Source organism: Panthera tigris, chromosome F3 (genome assembly GCF_018350195.1).
Source record: "Panthera tigris isolate Pti1 chromosome F3, P.tigris_Pti1_mat1.1, whole genome shotgun sequence".
Classification (NCBI taxonomy): domain Eukaryota; kingdom Metazoa; phylum Chordata; class Mammalia; order Carnivora; family Felidae; genus Panthera; species Panthera tigris.
The window spans coordinates 5123836-5151178 of record NC_056678.1 but is presented as its reverse complement, the minus strand read 5'-3'; the positions used below and the strand labels follow the sequence as shown (position 1 = coordinate 5151178).

At 48.9% G+C, this 27343-nt stretch overlaps 1 protein-coding gene across 1 annotated transcript in view; it reads left to right on the top strand.

Annotated features, from left to right (window-relative positions):
* Positions 1-27343, top strand: part of KIF26B (kinesin family member 26B) — a 464690-nt gene that overhangs the window by 201478 nt on the left and 235869 nt on the right. The window contains 1 exon segment of the mRNA XM_042975573.1: positions 18479-18645. Coding sequence (XP_042831507.1) covers positions 18479-18645 — 167 coding nt within the window.

Genomic DNA, 27343 nt, shown 5'->3' with positions numbered 1-27343 from the left:
GATGGTGGAAAAGTAATAGAAGATACATTGTTTGAAAGTTTACAGAAATCCGGAATAGCTTCTTTGCAAAAAAAAGTTAAATGGAAAAAAAATTGGCTTCTTGTTTTCCAAAGCATCTGTACTTAAGAGGCTATAGGGAATGAAAACGCTGCTTTGAAAAGATATATGCACCTCTATGTTTATTGCAGCTTAGTTACAGTAGCCAAGATACGGAAGCAGCCCAAGTGTCCATTGATAGATGTGGATAGATATGGATAAAGAAGATGTGGTGTCTATATGCAGCCATAAAAAAGAATGAGATCTTCGGGCACCTGGGTGGCTCAGTCGATTATGTGTCTGACTCCAGCTCAGGTCACAGGTGTGGGTTCAAGCCCCATGTCAGGCTCTGTGCCGACAGCTCAGAGCCTAGAGCCTGCCTGGATTCTGTGTCTCCCTCTCTCTCTCTGCCCCTCCCCCTCTTGTGCTCGCTCTTGCTCTCTCTCAAAAATAAGTAAACGTTAAAAAAGAATGAGATCTTGCCATTTGTGACGACAGGGATGGAGCTAGAGGGTATGATGCTAAGGGACATAAATCAGAGAAAGACAAATACCATAGGATTTCGCTTCTATGTAGAATGTAAACAAACGGAAACAGACCCATAAGTACAGAGGACAAACTGATGATTGCCGGAGGGCAAGCGGGGGTAGAGGGATGGGCAGAGTGGGTGAAGGGGACCGGGAGGTATGAATCAATAAGTCGCGAGAATAAAAGGCACAGCACGGAGAATGTAGTCAATGGTATTGTAATGGTGCTGTGTGGTGGGCGGACGGCAGCTACGTTTGTGAGCCTCGTGTACCGTATAGCCGTGTGGAGTCACTATGTCGTACTCGTAGAACTGATGGAACGTTGTGTATCAACTGCACTTCAGTACAGAAATTTTTCAATACAGAAGTTTTTTAAAAAATGTTTTTAGTGTTTATTTTTCAATAAAAGTTTTTAAAAAAAATTTTTTTAGTGTTTATTTTGAGAGACAGAGAGAGAGAGAGCATGAACAGGGGAGGATCGGAGAGAGGGAGACACAGAATCCGAAACAGGCTCCAGGCTCCGAGCTGTCGGCACAGAGCCCGACGCGGGGCTCGAACCCACGGACCGCGAGATCGTGACATGAGCCGAAGTCGGCCGCCCAACTGACTGAGCCGCCCAGGCGCCCCTTTAAAAACTTTGTAAAAAGCTTTCCACTTACTGAGACTGGCGGTATGATTAATACTTCACTCTTAAGAGGCTAAAGAATCGGGAAGATTATCCAGAACCTTCGGAAAGGACTTTCCCTGTCGCGAGCAGAGGCATCCGGGGAGACGTAAGGGCCCTTAGCAGCCTCAGATCGGCCATACGCTTCTGTGTTCACACCTTCCCTCCAATAAACGCAAACATTGGGAAAGATAAAATATTTATTCCTAAGTGTCTATAACTGAATTTATGGGTATAACTGGCTGGATATTATTGCCTGTGTAAGCCCGTGCAACTGTGCACGTAAAGCATGGTTTTATTAGTTCCTACATAAAATTTTTATGGTAATGGCAAACAAAGGACCAATTTAGTTTAGCTGAGTTCGTTCTTATTGCCCTGGCTTCGAATAGATAAACCGCAGTGCAAATAACAGCAGTGAACAGGGAGGAGGGTCAGTTCTCTCAAGGCCGGGGCTCCCGGTGGAAAGGTGGAAACAGGGCTGCTCGCTGAGAAACCCCCAGAAGGCCTGGCCAGAGCGTAGGAGGGGTGAGGCTGGCGGGGGCTGCCACTGGCTTTCAGGTCTGTTGTGGAGCCGTTCCACTCCCCGTCGGTAACCACGAGGCATTCAAATCTAGTTTCTGAAAAGGCCTGCATAACTGCTATTGAAAGAACTCCCACATACTGTATTTCAGCTGGAGACTTGTAGAGAAAAAGGGTTCAAGTAGCTTATTGTGGGGCATCTCCCACTCTGGGATTTAGACAAAGCGCAAACAGAACAAAGTTCCTTTAAATGGGGTGCCTTCATCTGAGTCCTTCCTGTCTGTGGTTTGGCGGGCTGGCCGGACAGGAGCGAGCCCACGCCTCTCCTTCCCACCACTGCCTTTTCATGTTTGACCCTTGAATGTGGCAAACGATCCCCGTGGTGGCCTGGAGTGGAGGGAAGTGTTTCCAGAATTTGAAGATAAAGCATCTTTCATAAATACTGCCTTTCCCTTCCCTGTGACTAGTTAATAATTGAAAGTAAGTCTGATCTACAGCGAGCGTGATTCCTGAGCCAAACTTCGGGAGACTGGATTTGACACATAGAAATCTACTGACGGGGACAATAGCAAGAGGTAGTTTAAATTGAGGGAGGCTGAGAAGTGAAAGGGAGAAGATTATCACCTACGTGAAACACCGGCCTCGGTCTCCGCAATCAGCCGAGACGGTGGGGAAGGCTTGGTACACGTAGGGTTCACTCTGCACCAAGTTCTGCCTGGGACGTTGATGAAATTCCTCCCCAGTGAATGGAGGGCTGGAGTGGTTTCCATTCTAGATGTTGAAAGTTCTTACCCGCCAAGAAACTCCTGTTGAGAAGAGTTTTCCTGCAGGCATCTGGTTTATTGCTTCCTCTCAGTGGGTCTACACTGCCGACGCTCTAGAGAGCACGCACTCTGGCTGTCCTCAAAGGTCTCTCGAGGACCAAGGAGCTTCCATAACTCCCGACAGCCCCCTTTGGGGATGTGCTCCTTTTAAGACCAGCCTGATGTGAAGTTCTTTATTCTATGCATTTCCTCAGTGGATGTGTTTAGTGATTGTCAGATGTGCGTTTGTGCATTTCCTAAGTAGTTTCTCAAAGAACTGCTTGATCAGGGCGTGAGTGTGTGTGTGTGTGTGTGTGTGTGTGTGTGTGTACCCACGTGTATTTACTTTCTTCTCATCTTAGGCTCTGGGAAGAAAACAAACTACTAAATCTTAAGCTAACTATAAAATGCATCCATGTTGGGGCGCCTGGGTGGCTCCGTCGGTTAAGCGTCCCAACTTTGGCTCAGGTCATGATCTCGCGGTTCATGAGTTCGAGCCCCATGTCAGGCTCTGTGCTGACCTCTTGCTCAGAGTCTGGAGCCTGCTTCAGATTCTGTGTCTCCCTCTCTCTGTACCCCTCCCCACTCACGTTTTGTGTGTCTCTCTCAAAACTAAATATTAAAAAAAAATTTTTTTAATAAAAAGAAATGCATCCATGTTGTTTTGCCCTTGGTGATGTTTTCTGAACGTGCTGGTGGTTAGCCCCGTAGAAAGTCACACGGTGGAGTTTCCATACTTCCGCCCAGAGGGTTAACTCAGGGCAGTAATGGAACTCCGAAGGCAAGATTTATTCCCTGCATTTGTGGAAAGGACCTTCCAAATGGATACGTTGCTGTCCACGCTAACAAGGGGTACTACAAGTCCCGTGTATTCTCGATTTGTATTGAAAATCGTGGCTTTGGGTCCCCCGCCTCTTTCCGAGATGGCCTGTCTGATTCCACGCTCCAGACCTGAGACCCTGGGTCTGTTGGTCTGATTGCCCTGCCGACTTCAAGTTTCTTTGGGTGAAGGGCAGAATCACGGTTTGGGGAGTTGAGGCTCAGACTTAGTGGAGAGGTGGAAGTGATTGCTTTTTCTCAAGAGGTTGTTTGGAGACGAACTCAACCTTGGGGGGAATTGCAGGGAGACTGATTTGTTAATACAGTTTTAGAGTCTTTTAACTCAGGATTGGATGAATAGCTTTTCAAGTGTGTATGAAAGACAAGAATCCCCAAAGATCAGTTCTATTTTAAATAGCCGACTCCAGGGACCCAAGGTTTGTAACAAAAGGGCAGATATCAAAGAGATGAACTCACAGGTCCGGCTCTTTTCGAGAATAAAGCACAGTGGCTGGGATCCCTGAGGCGTCGGGGTCTGCCAGACTTGCTCGCTCTGATTTGTTAGCTGGGAGAATCTAGTTAGATATGCTCACAATAAGTTAGTTGGTATTGACTTTGCCGGGCCTGACCCATATTATAAAGTTCTAACAAATGGAAAGTATAGCTGAGCTTTGGGAAAAGCCATAGCATGTACAATGGAAGAGAAAACCAACATCTTAATTGAACAGAGGAGAAATTTGAGCAGAAGCACCAAGTGAAGAAATTAGGACACTGGATGGAATGCTACGGCCACAACGGAAAGAGGTAGAATATTTATTTAGTGAAGACAGAACGAGATCATGCAATTCCCTGGTGTCAGCTCACACAGCAAATCTTTGTCTCTTTGCTAATTCTGTTCAGAGCGGGGGGGTGCTTAGAAAATTATATGAACTTGAAGAAATCTGACAGCAGCAAAATGAAATTTGGAGTTTAGTTTTATGACTGATAAGGCGGAGGAGTTTTCAGTATCCTGAAATTTGAGAATTTGGGGTTAGGGAAGGGCTAAGGGATATCCCAACGTTGTTGAACTTCTCAAGCGTGCTCCATAGGAGCATGTGAAATTTTACTAGTGAAATTTACTAATGAAATACAAATGAGAACATGCATACATAAATAAGCGTATTTTATTAACAATCCGAATCTGCTGCGTGAACCGATTTAGAAAATCGTCAGATGCCACGTCTGTCGTGAGTCCGGTGACAGGATTAGGCCTGATGAGGATCAATAATCCAGAGATTTCCGGGAAGCAACCCTACCACGCTGTTCTGTGCATCCTGGCCCTGTAGGACTAGGGTGATACAAAAGGTTAGATTATGAGCTTTGTACAGCCTCGAAGGCAGCATCCTCAGACCTCTTCACCAGATTATTTTAGGTGAGCCCGGAAATGTTTCCTCCTCCTGCACAGGTTTTCAATGGCAGGCTTTAAAGCACCGGCTTTGCGTCCCAAGCCTGTTGCTACTTGAGGAGAAGGACTCTGCAGAGTGTTTTTATTTAACATGCCTCGTGGCAGGTCTCTGATTTTGGAAGCGGCGCTGTGGAGAGGTTAATTGATTCTGTTAGGGTCCCACAGCCAGCCATTTTGGCCAGAACCAAGCCCCTGGCTTACAGAGACCGAGACTCTCTTTCTCTCTCTGTATTTCAGGGATTTTCAGGCGTTTTAGAGTGCTGCCGTCCTATCATTGGCTTTTGGGGCGCACACAGGAGTGCAGCAGTTGGCCACACGTTAGATGTGTGATTTTGGACAGCCCACCTCACCACTCCTGCCCACAGCCTTTTTATGTTTACATGTGAATGTCGGCCTAGGATATATCTAAGGACTTTTCCAGCTCCATTTAAAATTTTTTGGACGATTGCTTTTTGGACAGTGTGGGATTTGGCATTTTCTGCCGTTGGTGCGCAGAAGATGCGAGGGCAGTTCAAGCAGGAAACGTCAGAGCCCGTACCTCGCTTTGGAACAACCAGCTGACCCTCAGACAAAGTCTGTGCCTGGTCCACCATGGATGGTTCGAGGCAATGGTGGGGAATGTTGTTGTTGTCCTTGGTGCATTTGTATGTTTTGGTCTACAGGCCAAGCAAATGTTGAATGAGGAAGACACTCTCAAGATGAAACAGGAGGATTTATTTCTAAATGTCCCTGCTTTATATTTGCCCCACAGGGCAAGGGGCGCGTGGGCGGCTCAGTCGGTTAAGCGTCCGACTTCAGCTCAGGTCGTGATCTCGCGGTTCGTGGGTTCGAGTCCCGTGTGGGGCTCTGTGCTGACAGCTCAGAGCCTGGAGCCTGTTATGGATTCTGTGTCTCCCTCTCTCTCTCTGACCTTCCCCCATTCATGCTCTGTCTGTCTCTCTCTCTCTAAAATAAATAAACATTAAAACAAAATTAGAACCACGGAGCACATTCAGCTGCATTTTCTCATTTCATCCCAGACATGGTCACGTGACCCCCCCAGCTGGGGAAATTAGGGCTAAGAGAGGCGAAATGACTTGCCCAAAGTCTGCCATGCTGTGTTCCACCAAGCCAGGCCCAGACTTCGCTCTTACCATTCCGTGCAGCATTTCCTGAGTGCCAGATGCACCGCGCACCCTTTGCTGGGCACCGGGATTACACTGGCAATTCCATTTGGTCCAGCCTGTCTCTGGGACTAGGCACCTTTCTTTTGTGGCTGTGGTTTTGAGCTGGCCAGGGCAGAGCAGAAGAAATCCTACAATCTAGGATGAGTCCCAGCGCGGCCAGCTTCCTTGAATGGGCTCCGAACGAGGAAAAGCCCCTCCCTTGGCTGATTGGAGCCCCAAACACCTCCTGTGCTCTCGCGGCTCCTGGTGTCAGGGCTCCAACAGCTGCAGGCATCACCCCCTGCCTCACTTCCACCATCCCTAGGCTCCCGAGGGGTGCACGTGTGTGTGTGTGTGTGTGTGTGTGTGTGTGTGCGCACGTGCGTGCACCTGCGATGCGTGTGCTTGCCTCTGTTAGGTTCCCAACAACGTGTCCTCCGTTTTGCCCAAGATGCAAGGTTGCTTTGTGCACATCTTGGTGGGTCACTTAGAGCCAAAGGACTGTCTACAAGGCCCCTGTTGACTTTTCCTCACGGGAGCTCAAGGAAAATATGAGGAAGTAAAAGTGCCCCCGAGGAATGCACATTTTAAATTCCAGGCCATGACGCACGGCTGGTTTTCTTGAAAGCTTTCCAAGCATTCAAGACGCATGCTGATGTGCTCTCGAGACAAAACGCAGCAGGGGGACACTGGGTGGAAAAGGCCAGGATCCGTGTGCGAATTGAGCGCTGTGCTGCGTCTGCTCTAGGTAACCTAACGTCCGGTCTCTTCCTCTTCTTGTGCTTCTCCTTGGGCGCGTGACTTACAATCCACGCCATTCTGCAAAATTACGTAATGCAGACATTCAGACATTCAACCCTGCTAAGCCCTTTGCTTTATTATTTTTTTTGTCATTTTATCTGTAATATTTTTTTTAATATATGAAATTTATTGTCAAATTGGTTTCCATACAACACCCAGTGCTCATCCCAAAAGGTGCCCTCCTCAATATCCATCACCCACCCTCCCCTCCCTCCCACCCCCCATCAACCCTCAGTTTGTTCTCAGTTTTTAACAGTCTCTTATGTTTTGTAAGCCCTTTTCTTTAAAGGTTAGGACTTGTTTTTGTTTTTAATGGAAAGGTGAAAGGGAACGGCTGCATCATTTTGACACGATCTTTGCATTTCAGAGTTTCTTCTGCATTTTCTCATCCAGCACCTCAGGGTTCTGAAGCTCTTGTCTGGTACCGGCTTCCGGCTCTGGCCTTGACTGCTCCTCTCCTAGAAACCGTCTTGCTAGGGGGCGCCTGGGTGGCTCAGTCGGTTGAGCGTCCGACTTCGGCTCAGGTCATGATCTCACAGCTCGTGAGTTCGAGCCCCGCGTCGGGCTCTGTGCTGACAGCTCGGAGCCTGGAGCCTGCTTCGGATTCTGTGTCTCCCTCTCTCTCTGCCCCTAAACCACTCGCATTCTGTCTCTGTCTCTCTCAAAAACAAGTAAAAATTTAAAAAAAAAAGAAAAAGAAAAGAAAGAAACCGACTTGCTAGGATCACTCGCCCAACATTCCAGAGCATTCCAGCTCCCCAGCTGGGGCTGGCACATGCTCATACCCAGCTGACTGAGAGGAACAGTTGCTGGTTTCCTCTCCTTGTTCACCTTTTTATGTATGTATGTTTCTTTTAGCTTTTTTCTCATTCTTCTCTTTTCTCTCTTTTTTCTTTGTTTCTTTGTTCCTTCTTTGCCCCCCGCCTCCCCCAGTCATTGGTCTCACCACTATACTCAGTTAATTACATGCTGAATACCTTCATTTTATTGCAGAAAGCTTTATGTACTCTATTCATTGTTTTTTAAACCAGGTGAAAATAACCTTCATCTCTTAAAAACAAACAGACTCCAGGCAACCCCAACACAACTAAATTAAGTTCATTTTTTAAAAAGTATGTTCGTTTATTTGTTTTTTTGAGAGAGAGAGTAAGAGAGGACAAGCAGGGGAGGGGCAGAGAGAGAGGGAAGGAGAGAGAATCCCAAGCAGGTTCCGCAATGGCCGCGCAGAGCCAGATGCGGGGCTCGAACCCATGAACCGTGAGATCGTGACCTGAGCCTAGATCAAGAGTTGGACACTTAACCGACTGAGCCCCCCAGGTGCCCCTAAATTAAGTTCATTTTTATTTGCTTGTATTTAATGCATGTATTAATTGATGTGTTCATCAGATATATTCCGTGTTGAGACTGTCATACTGAGGTGAATGAGACCCAGTGCCTGTCCTTCCTGAGCCTGCCATCTGGTTGGGAGAGAGAGAGCAGTGACAGGCAATTATAAAACACACAGATGCTTTGGGATCGTGAGGACAGGTTTGGGGAACACACGGAGAGGGATGGCCCTGATCATTCAGTGTGGGTAACACTGCCTGGGATCTGTTGGCTCATGGTTGAGTATTTGGTGGTGGGAACCAAAGGTAACCTTCCCCCAGGAGCAGAACAGCCCCTGGGTGATTCAGTACATGAAAAAGGGGTTAGTCCTCTCAGAGTTTAAGAGCTGACCTTGGAGGAGCCTCTGGCTCAGCCGTGATGTCAGATCTGGATTCATCAGGACTGTGATTTCCTCTCGACTCCTCGGCCCGAGTTCACTTGGTTGCAGATTGCGAGTGAAAGCACTTACAGAAAGATTCAGACCATTTGGTTTTATTTCAGTTTGGTCATGAAAGTCACAAAACGCTGGATAGAACGAGCCGTTGGTGCATATTGAAAAATTATTCAGATGATCCTTTCCTCCACTCGTTAGCAAAGTGTTTCTCTGTTGCCCCATTTCCCGACGGGCAGCGTCATTGAGGACCTGTACTTTCTCGGGAACAAGAGACACTAAAGAATAGAAACCAAGCCCAGTGGCATTACCTGTCTGGGGATTTTCCGTGTGGCAGAGTTGAAGCTCTTATTTGGCAACACGTACCTAAAGGTCTTCAGACAGAATCTGGCTCGTGGCCGGTGCTCAGAAATGGCGACAAGCATGATGACGATGGTGGAGGGTGCTTGCTGTTGTTCCGCAGAGTCCTCTCCGGCTGGACTCCTCGTATCCTTGTATGTCATGGAATATGTCACCCAAACCACCCCGCAACACGTAATTGGGTATTACGCGTTAAAATCATTGAGACCCAGCATCTCTGCAGGTGAGGTCAAACGCACCTCTTGTAGAAATATCATAAGCTCGACGGCAAGAGTTAGCCCTCGTTACAAGACATTCTTCGTAGGGTTGTCTGAGCTCTGCCTTGAGCTGCACATCTTGGAAGCAAGAAATGGAAGGGAAGAGTCCAAAACCGAAATGCCGCCGGCCCATCGCGCCTTCCAGCACCCCGCTCTTTTTCTAGAACATGTGGGCTTTACCTTTTAGCAACACACAGAGTGAGCAAACAGCCAGCAGGTGCCGAGGGGCCAGATTTCAGCCCTGACCACGAAATCCTGAAACGCGACAGCCTTTTCTGTTTGCCAAGTCTCGTCGCACGGGGCAGGACCCGGGACGAAGGTGAGGCTGTAAATCGAGGGGGAAGAAGAGGCAGCTCTCCTCGGCCCTGGGCAGCGCCGGTGAATGGAATTCTCTTTTGCGAGAGGTCACGGAGTCAAATGCTGTGGATGGATAATTTTATGGCCACTAATAAAATTTATAGCCAAAGCAAGCTAAGATAATAAGGGTAATCAAACATCCAGGCCTGGGACATAAGAACCCCGTCGTGGCCCCTTGGTGCTGGCCGAGGGGGTGCGGCTGGACAGCGCAGGAAGGAGAAAAGACCAGAACCAGTCCGTGGGGAGCACCGCATTAGGGAAAGAATGTTAGCCGACTGTTCGGTGTGATTTGGCCCGCGCGAAGGAAGGTAAAGGAGGACGGCGTTTGACTCGGGCAGGTGTCCCGAAATCAGACGCTGTGGAACCAGAGCTGAGTTCAGGCGGGGGCTTTCTGCAGCCCCATCCTCATCCTGGCTTCCAGACCAAAATATTTATTGAGCGCCCACTCTTTGCAGAGCTGTAAAAACATTAAGTGACAGTGGAAACAATAAATAATAATAAAAGAGATGTTCCCCCAACAGTGAGATATCAATTGCCTGAGAGAAAATGCTATTAGATGGTATTTTCTGGGATTTGGGGGTCATAATGTCATTAGACATAAAGACAGAGGAGATGTTTGTTGTCCATGGATGTCTCTGCTCAGGAAATAGATATCGTTGGTGTCTATTCCTGGCTGCCTTGTCGGAGTCAGAGGCGGTGACTTTCTGGGTCAATATGCCATTTAAGATGAACCCCCATGCCGACACACTTGAAGCTCTCAGCCGTTCCCGTCAGCAGGGAAGTCAAAGGTCAATGGCTTACACATTGCGATTTGCAGTGTGGAACCAACCTTGGTTTAGAAGAGCCAGACATCTTCTGCCTTGTTTCCGTGGTCAAGATCATAACCAAATGTAAGATTTACTTTTTCTGAGGGGACACATATAGTGTTCCTCATACTGAGGTATTTGTGCAAAAATTTAAATGTGGCTGAAAGACATGAATCTCACCTAAGATTAACAGATACAGAGTCGGGGCACCTGGGTGGCTCAGTCAGTTAAGCGTTCGACTTCAGCTCAGGTCATGATCTCATGGTTCGTGGGTTTGAACCCGCGTCGGGCTCTGTGCTGACAGCTCGGAACCTGGAGCCTGCTTCGGATTCTGTGTCTCCTTCTCTCTCTATTCCTCCCCTGTTCATGCTTTTTTAATTCAAAAAAAATTAAATAAAAAAAAGATTGTAAAAAGGACCAACCTGTACCCATGAATGAGAACTGGGAACCTCAGGCAACTGAGGACCCCACATGTGCAAGCACACACACACGTGTGCAAATGCACACACGTTTTGAAAGCAACAGATACTATTACTTTCGTGAAATGGTCCCGTATAACCGAGATAGAGCTAAAAGCAGGTTTTAATCAGAACTAAAAAGGGGCACCTGGGTGGCTCAGTCAGTTAAGCATCCGACTTCGGCCCAGGTCATGAGATCTCATGGTGTGTGAGTTCGAGTCCTGCGTCGGGCTCTGTGCTGACAGCTCAGAGCCTGGAGCCTGCTTCAGATTCTGTGTCTCCCTCTCTCTCTGCCCCTTCCCTGCTCATACCCTGTCTCTCCCTGTGTCTCTCAAAAAATAAACATTAAAAAAAAAAGAGAGAACTAAACAACAAAATCCGGTGGTGAAAATCTAGTCCCCCCACCCCCACCCTAAGTTCATGATTAGGACCCTCAGCAAGCATTCGGTTTGTTGCTTCTAGACGGTGACAGTAACATGTACACTCCATGGTGACAATGAATCCCTGCCACCGGAACTTTAGGTTTTTACAAATGTGTTGGATGGATAGTTGGAGGTTTGGGAATCTGTGTTTTCACAGAAGATTCATGTACCTTTCATAGAATCATGAAAAAAAAGTTCATGCTGAACAGTCTGAAAAGCAGAGGTAAACCATATAGTCCTATAAAAATAAGGCTCCGTGGGGTGCCTGGGTGGCTCAGGCGGTTGAGCGTCCTAGACTCTTGATTTCAGCTCAGGTCATGATCTCACAGTTGGTGAGATCCCACCTCAGGCTCTGTGCTGACAGCGTGGAGCCTGCTTGGGATTCTCTTTCTCCCTCTCTCTCTGTCCCTCTCCTGCTCCCACTGTCTCTCTCTCTCAAACTAAATAAACTTTAAAAAAAAGTAAAAAACAAAAATAAGCCTCTTGATTCCAAATTATGCAGTGAAGATAAAGTTTCGGGGGTCCCCACTGTCTTGGGTATTTTCTCCTTCAGTGGATTGCAGGGGCCCCGAGAGCCACGCTGAGACAGGCTCGGCCCTGAGGGGCAGCTGGTGGGGGAGGGGGGTGACCTGAAGGCAGGGGCAGGATAGAAATCATCCCAGAGCAACATCTCCGGGCCCGGCCCTAGCTCCTGACTCACTCAATCTTTCCGACTCTCTCTTTCCTTGTGGGGAAACTGGTTACATTCTCTTAGATTGCAGTTTATTTAGGTGACAATCTCAGGACTGCAGGGAGGGCCGTGTGGGGACCCACGGAAGGTACAGCCCACCCTTCGTATCTGCCTAATGTATCCCCATCGGCCCTGGGAGCTGCAGAGGTGGAGGCGGGGCTTAGAGAGGTGGAGGTGGGGCTGCAGAGGTGGAGGTGAGGCTTCCACAGCTGGAGGCGGGGCTTACAGAGCTGGAGGCGGGGCTGTAGAGGTGGAGGCGGGGCTTACAGAGGTGGAGCTGGGGCTGAAGAGATGAAGGCGGGGCTTACAGAGCTGGAGGTGTGGCTTATAGAGGTGGAGGTGGGGCTTACAGAGCTGGAGGCGGGGCTGCAGAGGTGGCCAGAAAGGGCCGAGTTCTCCAGGAACCTCTCCTTGCCCTTTGGAGTAGCCAGTCTTCCCGGCAGATTTTTACAAAGAGAACAGGGCGTGTATTTACGACTGGGAGCAAAAAAGGTGGACCCTCCTAGACTCACTTTTGAATCGGGGGACTGGGGAGCCCCGCACATTGGTAGGAGAGGTGCTTGTCCTGAGATAAAGTTGGGTACCCTGGAGGAGAATGCCCCTGAGTGGGTGGCATGCCTCCAGGGGTGGGGGACAGCTCGGGAACGTGGGTGGGGGAGGTGTTAGCTTTATCACCGGACAATCATGGAGCGTAAACCCTTCCAGTCCTTAAGGACCATAGTGTTTGCCCTGCACGGCTCCTGAGAACCGGCTCTGGGGTTCATCCCTCACGGCTGAGGGGATCCCCATGAGGCCCGAGGCGTGTGAGGCGGCCCTCTCATCCATGTTGGTGGGAGGCGACGGGGGGCCCCTGCCTCACCCCCACCGCCGAGCCCCGGGCCCGCACCTACTGCTCACCCGGCAGACACTGAGCAGGCGCACACCGACCTTTGTTCCTTCCGGCCCCCCGAGGCCCTCTTTGACTTAAACATTTGGCTGATACCACATTTCGCAGGCTCCCCACTATCGAATCACCCACACACCCCTTTCCGTTGGAGGGAGAACACGTGTCTTTGGCCGACAGCAAGTTTTTCCAGAGAGCCTTCATTACATCTCCCGAGGCCAATGACTAGGCCAAGTTTACTTCTCTGAATCTGCCCGGTGCTGAAGCTATTACATAAACAACTCCTCTGGGTCTGTTTCCTCATCTGCGAAATGGGAATGATAGCCAAGCTGTCTACCTAACCTAATAATGATGGTTTCCGATGAGGCTCGTAGGAGAAGAGGTTTATCAAAGCCAGAGGGGTAGACAGATATCAGGGCATCCTTATTACTGATGCTGTAATTATCATAGATACGGGTCTTTCGACCTTCTCTGCTTGGTGGAGAACCAATCCGGTGACTGGCTATTGCCGTTTCACAGAGCCACAGACAGAATTTGAGTGGGAACAGCTCTCTCGTAGCCAGATTTCATCATCTTTCATTATTTTGTTTCTTCTGTAATGGAACAATCCACTTACAACTTACGGTATTGTCCTACGGGTAGTTTGCAGGCTTGAGGCAAAGTAAATTCTTGGTACCAAGCATGACAGAACCTCAGTAAGAAGAACTCCTCGCAACCGTGTGTGTGAAAGATGATAGCTGATCTAACAAGGGGGCTCCCTCTCTCTCAGAATGCTCTAGAATGCATATGATTTTTTAAAGTTTAATTTTTGAAAGAGAGAGAGAGCAAGGGAGAGGCAGAGCGAGAGGGAAAGTCTGAAATCAACCGACTGAGCCGCCCAGACATCCCTAGAAAGGATATGATTTTAATTGTTAAATTAAAGCAGCTAGAGCTGCTTTTCCTAAGAACAAGTATAGCTCCACCATTTTTCAGAATGGCAAAGATTTGGCTAAACAGAGATAATACAAGTTGCTTTAGGCCAGCTGCCTTATGGACTGTTTTTGTACAGTCTTATTGACTGCCAGTGGGTTCTAGGCAACAAGAAAAGGAAGGGAGGGAGAGAGGGAGGAAGGAAAGGGAAGGGAAGGGAAGAGAAGGGAACGGAAGGGAAGGGAGGGGGAGGGAGGGGGAGGGAGGGGGGAGGGGGAGGGAAGGGAAAGGGAGGGGGGAGGGGAAGGAAGGGAAGGGAGGGAAAGGGAGGGGAGGGGGAGGGAAGGGAAAGGAAGGGAGGGGGAGGGGAAGGAAGGGAAGGGAGGGGAGGGGGAGGGAAGGGAAAGGAAGGGAGGGGGAGGGAAGGGAAAGGAAGGGAGGGGGAGGGGAGGGGAAGGAAGGGAAGGGAAGGGAGGGAAAGGTAGGGGAGGGGGAAGGAAGGGAAGGGAAGGGAGGGGGAGGGAAGGGAAAGGAAGGGAGAGGGAGGGAAGGGAAAGGTAGGGGAGGGGGAAGGAAGGGAAGGGAGGGGGAGGGAAGGGAAAGGAAGGGAGGGGGAGGGAAGGGAAAGGAAGGGAGGGGGAGGGGAGGGGAAGGGAGGGGGAGGGGAGGGGAGGGAGGGGAGGGGAGGGAAGGGAGGGGAGGGGAGGGGAAGGGAAGGGAAGGGAAGGGAAGGGAAGGGAAGGGAAGGGAAGGGAAGGGAAGGGAAGGGAAAGGAAGAAGGGAAGGGAAGGGAAGGGAAAGGAAGAAGGGAAGGGAAGGGAAGGGAAGGGAGCCTCGCACAGTAGCTATACACACTAAGTACCCAATACATGGTTGTTTCCATGAAGAGATGAGCAAATGAATCTGTAGACTCTAAAGGAGGCAGCTTTTCATCCCTAAACCAGCACACAGTGGAACCAAAACATTACACTTGGGTGCTGACAGGCAAGGGGGAAAATCCTGCCGTGTCCCAACAGTCCAACAAAATAGGAAAGCCATAACAGGAACTAAGTCTTCTTACTTCAGTGACTTAAGGAAAAAAGATTTAATTAGATACATGTAGAGAATAAGTAGAAAATCAGAATCGCTCAGATTTACTCCACAAACATGTTTTAACCATCTCCGTGTGCCAGGCACTGGGTTGATTTTCATGGACACAGTGGTGGGCACACCAGCCCCAGTCCCACCGTCCTAGGGTTTTGAGAAACAGTGATCTTTGGTTAAATGCATCATCGGAACCCAGGTAAAGACACTGAAGGAAGAGACCACCCTTCTGTAACAGCATCCACCAGAGGCTGGAAGGAGTCTGGAAGAACGCTTCTCTGAGGAAGTAGTTCTTGAGCTTGGATGCGAACAAAACGTAGAAACATTCCAGATCGAGCGCGAACACGTGCAAAGACTTTGTGGCAAGAGGAGCAGTGGGTATGTTTGAGGAGCTTAAGGAAGTCCAGAACCCTGTCTGGCAGAGAGTGAGGGGAGATAAGTTGGCAACGACTGTAGCTATTTGTATATTATTTCTGAAAGCTTATAATCCCTGGAGAGGCTATCGGGCATAAACACCAATGAAAACGTGACTTTACTGGTGGCCGGAGCCTACAGGAGCAGGCATTTGGGGGGGACCCTTCTTCCCATTGTGAACAAGCAGAACAAAAACCGGAGAATGCTCAAGAGAAAGCACAAAGCGAGCTCAGCCAAGCTCTTAGAGGGGGAAGGGGATGCAATGGAAGGCACGGACTGCCCCCCACCCAGATCCTCACACTGTGTCTGAAATCGGGGTGCTGGGAGGAAGGGCGGTGTGACCAGGGACCTAGACAATTTCAAGTTTACATAGCGTTTGGTTTCTTCAAAAAAAAATTTTTTTTTCCTGGGGCGACTGGGTGACTCAGTCAGTTAAGCGTCCAACTGAATTTCAGCTCGGGACATGATCTCACGGTTCGTGAATTCGAACCCCGAGTCGGGCGCTGCGCTGACAGTGCTGAGCCTGCTTGAGATTCTCTCTCTCCTTCTCTCTCTGCCCCTTCCCTGCTTGTGCTCACCCTCTCTCTCAAAATAAATAAAGACACTTAAAAAAATATTTTCTGAGATAAGTAAAATGCTAACATTCTTTGATCATGTTACTGGATCTACCTGTATGTGTTTTATTATTATTTGATGTTTTTTGTATCTGTTTAAAAATATTTTTAATTAGGAGGAAGGGAGGGAGGAAGAGAGAGAGTATAGGAGTGAAAGAGGGTCTAGGACTGGCCTGAGCGTCAGGGTCCTGTGCTCAGTTTCACATTGTCTTGGGCGAGTCACTTCTGTGCTCCCGTTTTCCTTACGTAAGAAAAGGGGTTTTGAAGGGAAGGATCTTGGCGGTCCCTTCTAGCTCTAAGTCATTCTGTGTTTCTGATTTCTAAGAACAATCGATTATTGAATAATTCTACTTACAGGTTTGGGAATGGAGTGTCCCATGTCCACGAATCCCTACTTTTTTTTTTTTGAAAAGAGAGATCCAATCTTGCCCGGCAAAGATAGCCAGGAGCTAGCTGTCTTTTAAGGAGGACGGTGCATTGAAGTTCATCTGTTTAGTGACGTTCCTGAAAGCCACGAGCCCACAGGATGCTTGCATTCATCCCGGGCCAGACTCGGGGACCTGGAAGCACCTAGAAGCCTGTGCCTCTGTGTCGGGCCTCTCGCCATTCGCCGCCCACATCCTGGTGGCTTCTCTGTGGGTTTGTAGGGCACCTGCAAGGTCCTTTCTTACACAGGGAGGCAGAAGAGTTTCAGAAGTGAAAAGGAAACACCACAGGCAGAGATCAGATGACAGCCGCGTTCGTGAGCCCGCGGACATACGTGGTAACACACCTGGTGGTGCGTTCACTCACTGCTATCCTGACTGCCTTCAGATGTGCGCCGAACCAGCGTATGTCTGGTAGATTGTAGCTACCTCATGAAGCAAGATGGTGCTGTGGGTTCTGGGTATAGTTTTGGACGTGGTTGGGGACGGCGCCCTGGACCACGGGAGCTTCATAAGTGCTATTTAGTGGCGGCAGCTGGTCGAGCGGAGCCCGCGCCCCGCGGACAGTAGCAGAAGCCCAAGGACAGGTGACAGGCCCCCAGCATGGGCAGCAGCCCTTGCTGAGTGCACGGAATGTTCTCCAGGCCATGGGCTACTTTTGCCGCCTCCTTCCTGGGCTCTCTTACGTGGGTCAGGTTTCCTAACAGCCCGTTGAATGAATGAGAGTAAGAAAGTATGTGTTGGCAAAATTTCAGCTGCAAATGCCAAAGCTTTCCAAGTAAGAGCATGAATTTAAGCAAAGTTTCAAGTGAATGGACCTCAGAGTAATGGCTGTTCTGCTAATAATGAAAAGTACAAATGTTTTTATGTTCAAAGGTTAACAAATGGGACGCTTTCACTGGCCTCCTGGCCTGCTCAGTTACAAAGTGGAAACTGTTCCTGATCTTTGCTTTATTGTACTTGTATTTTCTAGGCAATTAGAAGGATTTTCCACTCAGCATTTAAGAGGCTTGAACTGGCTGCAGACTCTTTTTTTAAACTAAAGTTTCTTTCTTTCTTTCTTTCTTTCTTTCTTTCTTTCTTTCTTTCTTTCTCTTTCTTTCTTTCTTCCTTCTTTCCTTTCCTTTCCTTTCCTTTCCTCCTTTCCTCCTTTCCTTTCTTTTTCTTTCTTTCTTTCTTTCTTTCTTTCTTTCTTTCTTTCTTTCTCTTTCTGTTTTTCTTTCTTTCTTTATTCCTTCCTTCTTTCCTTTCCTTTCCTTTTCTCCTTTCTCTTCCTTCCTTCCTTCCTTTCCTTTTCTTTTCTCCTTTCCTTTCTTTTTCTTTCCTTCTTTTTCTTTCTTTCCTTCCTTTCTTTTTTTTCTTTCCTTCCTTTTTCTTACTTTCTTTTTTCTCTTTCTTTCCTTTCTTTTCCTTTCTTTTTTCTCTTTCTTTCTTTTGTAAAACTAACATTTTTTTTCCCTTTTGTGCATGGGCTGAAGTTTTAAAGTAACAGGCTTTCCAAATAGCATGCTTAGGCTTTGCCCACATAATTATTACATTTGTCGTGGAATTAGCACTCCTTGAAAGTATGTTTCTACATAAGATTCTCATTTTGCCCACAAGTATGGTTCTTCCTAGCGTATCCTGTGGGTTTCGGTAAAACAGATCCAGCCCCATCCAGTGGACGATTGCAAATAAAATGGAAGCCATTTATCTTAATGAATGAGTAGGAAAATCAAGTCTGTTGAAATGGTTGAAATCCTCCAAAAAGGGACCACTTGGTAATCCACGGTGGCTGTATCTGTTTCTCTGAGCTTCTCTTGGTGCTGTTTGCTGACTGCTCCCCGAAACCACAACAAGTGTTTTAATTAACTCCTCGCTTTGTTAGCAGGCTCACCTCTCCTTTAATGATGTCTTTGCCCCACCCGTCTATTGGCATCTGGGCCAGCAGTTGATGTTTCTGCTCTGGTCTTGGGCCGCAAACCGTGCTAATGGCTCAGGCTTTCCTCTCCAAATGGACAGGAAACACAGGCATAATCAAAACTCAACAGTGTCAGGGGGGTGATTTTATTCCATTATTTTTAATGAAAATGAGGAGGTGCCCCGGGGCTAAAATGCTCGAAAATAGCCTCTGAGAGGCCCTGAGCCCCCACAGTGCCCCCTCCCCACCTGCACTGGGGCCCGCTTGCCCCAGCAGAGAGGGATGCCGTGCTGGGGAAGTGCAATGAGCCACAGGTATTGAGCTCAGTGTCTGTTTTCCTTGTCAGATCTCCCAGCTGATGACGGAGACGGGCCGGGAGGGCCTGACCGAGGCAGCCCTGAATCGCTACAATGCAGACAAGCCTTCGGCCTGCGGCGTCCCGGCCTCACAGGGCTCCTGCGTGGCCAGCGAGACCTCCACAGGCACCTCGGTGGCTGCTTCCTTCTTCGCCAGGTAAGGGGGGCGTCCCAGAGCCTCGGTTCTTTTGGACGAGCCTGCCTGGTTAGCCTCTCGCGTGCACCGCATTAGCTAAAGCACCAGGAAGAGTCTGGGGCCGCTCTTGGACTTGACTCTTTCTGACAGGGCTTCTCAACCTCGGACTGCTGACAGGTTGGGCCAGACAGCTCTGTGGTGGGGGACCGTCCTCTGCGTCACAGGGTTCTTAGCAGCGTCCTTGGCCCCTGCTCATGAGATTCCTAAAGCATCTTCCCCAGTTGTGACAACCAGAAAGGTCTCCAGACCTTATCATGTGTGCCCTGGGTCGAGAGCCACTGCCATAAGAATACGTGGCTCTAAGGATGTCCTCCTGGGACGAGGACTTTTGTGGGCACAGCCCTGTGGTTGGTGTTTCCAGATTTACATCCTCGTCACAGAAAACAAACTGCTTCAAAATTAACTATTAAAGAGATAGTAGGTTTTTTTTTTTTTTGTATGTGGATAGTTACCATATACTATCCAGCTAATCTTAGAGACTTTAGAGACATGAGAAACAAAAACTGAAAGGTATTTCAACAATGTTTTCTGCCTAATTTTAGCAGTGGAGCAGAGACAGGGCAGGAGACAAAAGACAGCTGAGCAGAAGGCACTTTTGGGATCGTCTAATTCAGTCCCCTTGTTTTATGAAGGAGGAAACTGAGGACCAAGAAAGTCTAAGTATGAGTTAATTTATAGCAAAGCCAGAAATGGAAACCAGATTCCTCTGCTTTATTTATTTATTTTTATTTTTATTTTTTTTGGTTTCCTCTGTGATTCATTATTTGATCCTTGGAACTTAACTTCAGAAAACTTCTAAGATTTGCGAGCTCCTGGGCGAGCAGGAGGTAGGACACATGACCGCGGATCTGAAATCAGAAGACGCCTGCGGTTCGAGTTATGGGTCTGCCTCAGTTTCCTCCTCTATGAAACGAGGATAGCACCTCAAGATTTCCCTGAAGGCTAAGATCAATCATTGTAAATTATGAAGTGCTGTATAAATGGTGATTCAATGTGCACTCAGCTAGTATGTCGGGAAGGAGTACCGTGTGGTTTTTCTTGCCATCCTTGTGCGTGGTAATGTCCAAAGCACCAACATGAGGAAGGGACTGTGATTAGGACAGGAGCAATCAGAGGAGGAACAGAGGCTGGTGTCCTGTGTTGAAAACAACTACAGGGGCTCCTGGGTGGCTCCGTCGGTTGAGCGTCCGACTTCGGCTCAGGTCACGATCTCGCGGTTTGTGAGTTCGAGCCCCGCGTCGGGCTCTGTGCTGACAGCTTGGAGCCTGCTTCAGGTTTTATGTCTGCCTCTCCCCTGCTCACGCTCTGTCTCTCCCTTTCTCAAAACGAAATAAACATTAACAAATTTTTTAAAAACTACAATAAAGGCAGCGCATAGGCTTGTCAGAACACCGGCCCTGAGATTCTCATTGTAGGTCGGCGCTGTGTTTATTGTCCTGTGCACAGTGGGGCCGACCTGAGTGTGTGGGAAGTAACAGGAAATACAGTAGTCTCCTCTTAGCCACGGGGGGTACACTCCAAGGCCCCCAGTGCATGCCTGCAGCTGTGGATAGTACCGAACCCTACGTGTGCACTGTTTTCTCCCATACGGACCTGCCCGTGAGGAAGTTCAGTTAATAAATGAGGCACAGTAAGAGGTTAGCTGCGATGACTAGCAATAAAATAGAACAGTTATCACCACGTACTGTAGAAAAGTTAGGTGAATGTGGTCTCTGTCTCAAAATACCTTCCTGTCCTGCACGCACCCTTCTTTCGTGATGTCCCATGGTAAAATGCCCTCCGTGGTGAGGCGACGTGAGGCGAGGACACGGAGTTGCGACGTGGCGTTAGGCTACTGTTGACCTCTGACGCTGTGTCTGAACGAGGATCGTCTGCTTCCTGCTTGAGGTCAACCACGGATTGCAACCGTGGAGAGCAAAACCGCGGACAAGGTGGCCTACCGCATGCACGTGCTGGCCGCCCGACCACGGGCGCTATTGTGTTAGTTCCATCTGTACGTGCATTTCTATGTTGTCTGGGATCATTGAGCCAACTAACTGGGGGGCCGTGTCTCTGCCATTCAGGAAGGGAAGAAAGGGATGGAACGGAATGTGCAGACATGCTCCAAGCACAGAGGATCCCAGGACCTAGGTGGGTTAGGAAAGCATGTCCAGAGGCGGGTGACGAGAGTACTGAGGAACTAGGAAGCCATGTCACGGTGGGGCTAGTCTGGAGAAGACGGCCCTCGGCTGTCTCTTGGGCCGTCGTGTGAGAGAAGGATTTGGTGGGTTCTATAAAACACCCAAGCGTGTGGGCAAAGGCTGAATAAAACCTGATGCTGGAGCTCAGCTCCGACACCCTCCGGCTCGGCTCTCCCAGCTCCGAATGAAGGACAATTTGCACACCATTCGAACTGCCCTGGGACAGATTGAGATCCCCGTCACTGAGGGAAATCAAACTTACCTTGGGTGACTGGCCTTGATGCTGAGGAGAACGTTCACTGCTCAGATGTGGGTTGACCTTCTGTGCACCTTCCTGACCTGAAATACTCTGAATGTGAGAAGCCTCAGCTCAGGCTCCACCCAGAGACTTTTACAGGTCACTCGCAGAAAACACCAGAAGCAGGATTTGAAGCAGGAAGAGATGGGAGGTTAGGACCCCTGATGGCCAGTGTTTAGGGCGAACGAGTGTTTCCCGCAACAAGGAACCCAGCAGTGCTTTGGAGCGGGGAAAGCGTGTGGACACGAGACAGGCTGGGATGGCCCAGGGTCCGAATGGAAACACGGGGGTGAACCCAGAGTGGAGGGGCCTGTCGATGGTAGTCGCGGGAGCCCCGGGTGATGTTAGCAATAAACAAACACTGGACTGAGTTCAGACTGCAAGAGCTTGTGGCGGGAGCTTTCAAAGAGCTGGAAAGGATCCGTAGGGCTGCTTAAATCCTCATTATTACTTTGTGGTGAAGGCTGATAGCACTAGGAGCTTAATGGTTTAAGGCATTCAAAGTACGCGGTTTGCGTTTAAAGGGTTTACAATGTATGGTGGTGGTGGGGGGGATATAACGTGAAAGAGAATAGTGTTTCATACACACACACGTGCACATGTGCACACACACGCACATGCACGTGTTCCCCTCACGCCCTTTCCCTGTTTGCCCTGTCGGTCTCCTCCACGACAGCTGGGAGTTCACACGTCCCAAAGAGGGAGGCGGTTCATATGCTGCCTCCCTGTCACTGATGGGAACCTTAAAGGAGAAGATCGAGTGACTTTCTCAAGGCCCAGAATAGGAAGGGACAGAACGGAGCATGTACCTCGCCTCTGCAGATCCCCCGAGGGTCTGCATCAAACCACCCCCGCTTATGTCGTCAGACAGCCGACCGAGTTCAGTGCTTTTCTGCCTCAGATAAAGTAAAGCTGGGTAAGGCGACAGTACAGGTGGCCTCCGGTAGGGGTGAACTCTTTTGTTGAGGGTTGTAGACACCGACTTTTCTTTGTGATCTCAGCCTTTCTCTGTCAATATTTACTTTCTAGAGCTCTGCGGAAAGGTCGGGTGGACTTTACTGCATTTCTGATACAACGTCTATAAGATAAGAGTTCCAGTTCTGAATAAGCAAGGATACCTTTGGCCGGAGCAACTCCAGGCGTGCGGTCTGCGGGGCCGTTCCCGGTCTGTGACGGGCGTAGAGGTTGAGAGGAAGCATTTAGAAACTTCTGTCAGCCAGTTCACAAGAGTAATTTTATGTCCATTAGGATCTAGGAATAACAAAGTGGAGCTTGTATTTTGAATGTAATGAAAATTAAAGAGGGGCGCCTGGGGGGGCTCCGTCGGTTAAGCGTCTGACTTCAGCTCAGGTCATGATCTCGTGGTTTGTGAGTTCGAGCCCCGTGTTGGGCTCTGTGCTGACAGCTCGGAGCCTGGAGCCTGCTTCGGATTCTGTGTCTCCCTCTCTCTCTGCCCCTCCCTGCTCATGTTTTCTCTCTCTCTCAAAAATAAGTAAACATTAAAAAAATTTTTAAAAATCAAAGAAAAAGTGATTCCTCACCACAGATAGTTTGAGAGGCACCTGCTTTAGAAAATGATGATGCCCGGAGCGTTTTGTCCGTTGATCCTTATCTTCCCAGAATTTCTTTATTTCTTGAAATAGCAGCATCGTGGTAGACTGTCTGTGCTTTAGAATTTCCGTGCCCTGGTTTTTGAAAAACATTTTGTGTGTGTGGGGGGGGAAATAGTAACCTCATACTAAAAACATAAATAGTTGTAGTAACCAAAGAAAGACGGGCACAATTCTCATCAAGTTGGGTGGCTGTTGTGTGTTGACTTTGAACTTCACAAACGAGGGAATCTTCCTGCTCCCACAGTGCTGGGAAATGGCAGAGTAGGGTGTGATTAGGTTTTTTGCATTTGTTGGCTGTTCACTTTGGGTGAAGATTTACTTAATTATGTACGGAACGTGAAACCCAGGAAGACCTCCTGGGTGGATCCCCAGCATTGCAGGCTGAGCCCAAGGAGTCTGTTTTTATTTGAAGAGCAGCGACCAAATTCTGGATTATGCGTCCGATTGCCTTGGATCCTGGTAAATCAGACGAATCTTTCAGCTGACCTCCGGTCTTCACGTTGATGTTCTTTCCCAAATAACCTTGAGTGACCATTTAAAATCGTGTTGTTGTTGTTTTAATCCGTGAAGGAAATGAGCATCTGGAGGAGTCTCCTCTCCGTTCAGAGCAAGTGTTTGAAAACGGTGAAAACTACCAGCTGTCACGTGAGCTTTGCAAAGGCAGGTTCCAGTCGCGCAGAACTGGTGCCGCCATATCTGGGCGCTTGGTGGGCATGTGTCTTGAGTGTCATGTCTTACTACTGCCTCTTTTGTTTACAGCTCTCGTATGGAGTTCACAACCTGTGGAAGACCATGACTTCTTAATACAGTCAAATCAGACTTTTTAGTACGATTATATAGAGGCCATCTTCGATTATCAATTTTTTTTTTTAATTTTCCCTATTTTCGTAGCGGAAATGTGAATGTCTCCAGATCTGTTGGCGCAGGTTTGATTCCCTCTGGTTACTCAGCGTCTCCAAATCCTTTAGGGCGCATCCGTTTGCTCACTCGTGGGTCCGTCCCATTCATTAATGCTTCTCCCTCCCCCTCTCTGCCTCTGATTTTCTAGTAATGGGGTAATTTTGAACTCATTGATTCTCGAAGACTCTGACCTTGAAGCAGTTTTCTGCTGTTGATTAAAAGTGCGTCTGTCCTGGGTTTGGAATATTCTGGGGACATTTTGGTGTTCTCTGCAATATCGGGGTGCCCTCACATACATTTTGTGGGATCCATTCGCTCTGCTTTCTCTTCCTCTCTTGCCTTGTTCCTCATTTCCTTCCGTCATTCGTTCGTCAGGGATGTTATTAGATTTCTGTCCAGCTCGACCTGTCACGCGATTTCTTTCATCTTTGCGTATAGACGGCTCCTCCTATTACCTAACTGCTTTCTCCAAGCCCCTTGCGCACGGCACCGACTGTTCGTGACTGATTTGTCTGGTTTTCCGGGCATTAAAACCAAGACCAGCTTGGGACCTAGGGTCAGGGGCTAAGTCAAGCTGCAAGAGCTGTGTCCTGGCTCCGAGGCCCCGGCTTCAGGACCAGGTTGATCCGTTCATCACCCTCCTCGGGACACCTACTCTTAGTGCTGTGTGGACACGTGCTCTGTATGCACAGCTATTTCTGTTACGGGAAGGTCCTGCCTAAAAGCCCTCTGCACATTCTTGCCAGCAGCCGAGGCAAACAGTGCCTTGTTGCTCTGCTACAGCACGCACTTTTCATATATAGTGTCGTACAGCGAAGCCTTTCTTTAGTCCCAGCCCGTGTGAACACAGAACAGTAGTGCTTGGTTTTATGCTGAGAGTTTGTGAAGTCAGAGAAGGACGAGACGGGGCACGGGACTACGTGTGGTCCTCGTGTTCTTCCATCAGGTACTGTGCCCCCTGAGGGATGCTCACATCTTCCTCTGATGAGCACTTGAGCAATTAGCACCGGAGAAAAAAACTATGCCAAACACAGCCCGGTTGGTCTCAGGCGATGTAGGAGGCAGAAAATGGAGCTGCGCGCTCAAGATCCGGCTCTTTCTTAACGATTCACTGTGGGGTTGGAGTAAATTCCCATGTTAGTGTCTGTTCTAATGGAATGACGCCTCTAGGGAAGACGGAGAGCTTCTAGGGGCTCGTGTCGCGGAACTTTGCTGTATTATGCTTTCGCTGTCTCTTGTTTTCACTGAAGCGTATGGTACCTGCACTTACCCCCTCGCCGGAATCTCATTCTGACCTGGTGTCGATTCCTTCCCCGCTTTCCCCCAGTTAGACCCTTCCTTGGCCCGCTCCAGCTCCCCGTTGGTCTGTTCCATGCCCCTCCCCCCGGAAGTGAGGCTTCCACTGACTTCCTGTGGCACATTTGTGGTTGGAGTCGGCATGCGAAATCATGCTGTTTGCTCCTGGGACAACAGCAACAATTAGAGGGGCGAGTGAGGCTTAAATGCAGCCACCACCACGCTGGTCGAGCTGAGGTCCTCCCTCTGGGCTCCCTCAATCCTTGAGGGCCTCTCTGTGCATCTGCTACACAGAGGTACAGTGTGGGCTTGTTGGCACAGCTTAGGGCAGCAGTTTTGAAGGTCTGAATTGGAGGCCAAGCCCCTACCCTCTGGGTTTCTTGTTTATTTACTCTGGGCAGGTCAAGCTCGCTTTTCTTAGAAAAGCCTCCGAGGCCTTCTCGGAAAAGGGGGGACTCTTGCTCATGTATATGGATGAAACGAATTTGTAGGAATCCTACCCGTATGAACATCGTTCCGCTTGAACACGCATCTGTTGCAGTATGAAAGGGACACATTAAGAGGAGCCAAATGTATATTGAGTGCCATCAGATGTCAGGGGCTCAAGGAAACAGTCTCAGGTGTTTGCTGCATGAAAAAGTAAATCCTCGATTGCTTACGAGAGACAGTGAAAACACTGAAGAAAAAGTGGCCGTAATTCAAAGTCTACACTATTCTCCTTTGTGTTCAAAGGAAAAAAAAAATCTCGAAACGCTTGAAATGGATAACCCTAACATCCAGGACCAACCCCAACAGCCTCCGGAACCGCTCTGTGTTGGGGGTGTGTGGACCATAACAGAAACGGCATTCATGGCTTGGCCCGCACCACTCGGGGCCGGCGATCTGCGCGTTTTCGGAGGTGGTGATCTGCACTTTAGAAAATGGCCAGTGTTTGCAACCCTTTCCCACCTCCTGCTGCAGGGATCGTGTAGAACAGGGCAGTTTCTGATTAAACGAGCCCTTTGTCTGAATGCTGGCCTGTTGGTGTGTTGGCAGTCGGCTTGCAACATCTGGAAATCATTTGCGCAGCTCTGCCTTGGTTGAAAACCCGATTCATGCCTCGGTGTGGCTGTTCGAAGGCAAAGCAAGCGCAGTGAGCCCGAGGAAGCTCAGGTATTCTCACGGTTGGACATTCTGGTTCTCACTGCACATTTTGAGTATCTTCTTTTCACCAGTGTCGGGGTGGGGGCGGAGAAGAAGGGTATCGGATCAAGAGAAAGATGAAGTAGTCCGAGGTGGAATCCACAGCCGGCCACGGACGTTCTGACTTGAGGCGAGTGACTTGACGTCTGGAAGCACGCTCCCTTGGTTACCTGGCGGTGGTCACGGGTACATGGCGGTCGTCGCGTCTGTTCCACAGGGTTGTGGTGAGGATCACGTAGAAACGCGAGAGCACTTTGTAAACGTCGTCTAGATTCTGCAGACGACATTAAGATGTCAGCAACGGAAAGGGATGGAATATTCTACCCTCCCTGGGAAACCCAGCGAATTCTCAACATTCCCTATGGAGTGGACGACTTTTGTCACACCCACCGTTACAGGGTGCTTACGTGGCACTTTTTCCCCTGGGCTAGTGACCAGGAAATAGTTCATTTTCTTTTCTTTTCTTTTCTTTTCTTTTCTTTTCTTTTCTTTTCTTTTCTTTTATGTTTATTTATTTATTTTTGAGAGAGAGAGAGAGAGAGAGAGAGAGAGAGAGAGAGAGAGAGAATGCACAAGTAGTGAAGGGGCAGAGAGAGAGAGGGAGACAAGGAATCCGAAGCAGGCTCCAGGCTCTGAGCTGCCAGTGCAGAGCCCGATGTAGGACTCAAACCCATAGACCGTGAGATCACGACCTGAGTTGAGGTTGGATGCTTAACCAACTGAGCCACCCAGGCGCCCCAGGAAGTGGATTTTAAAAGCATATACTAATGAAGTCATGTCCGGTCTCTGTCCATCCTCCACTCTTTCTGAATGGACTCCGGACCATCGCATCCTCCCTCTTCCAGCCCCAGTGTGGACCGTGGGGCAGTCAACAAAGAAAGAGACTGTTTCCCCTTTTGCTTCCATCGTATTCAGCGTTTTCATTCATTTTCACCATCGGCTTTGGCCAGGTCCCAGCTGCCTGCTCCTCAGTCCTCCCCAAGTAGCAGGTAATAGACTTCTTAGTTGCTCCTCCCTTCCCTCCTTTCTTCCGGTGTTTTCCTTCTTACTGTTGGATTTTTTTCTGGGGCTATAAAACCAAAAGATAAACCCCCTTCAGGCGAGTTAGAAATGTGTAGTCAACCAACTGAGCCCCACCCGATGCAGCTTCCCGAGGACAACCTCGCCTTGTGGCTCACTCGTGTTGCCAG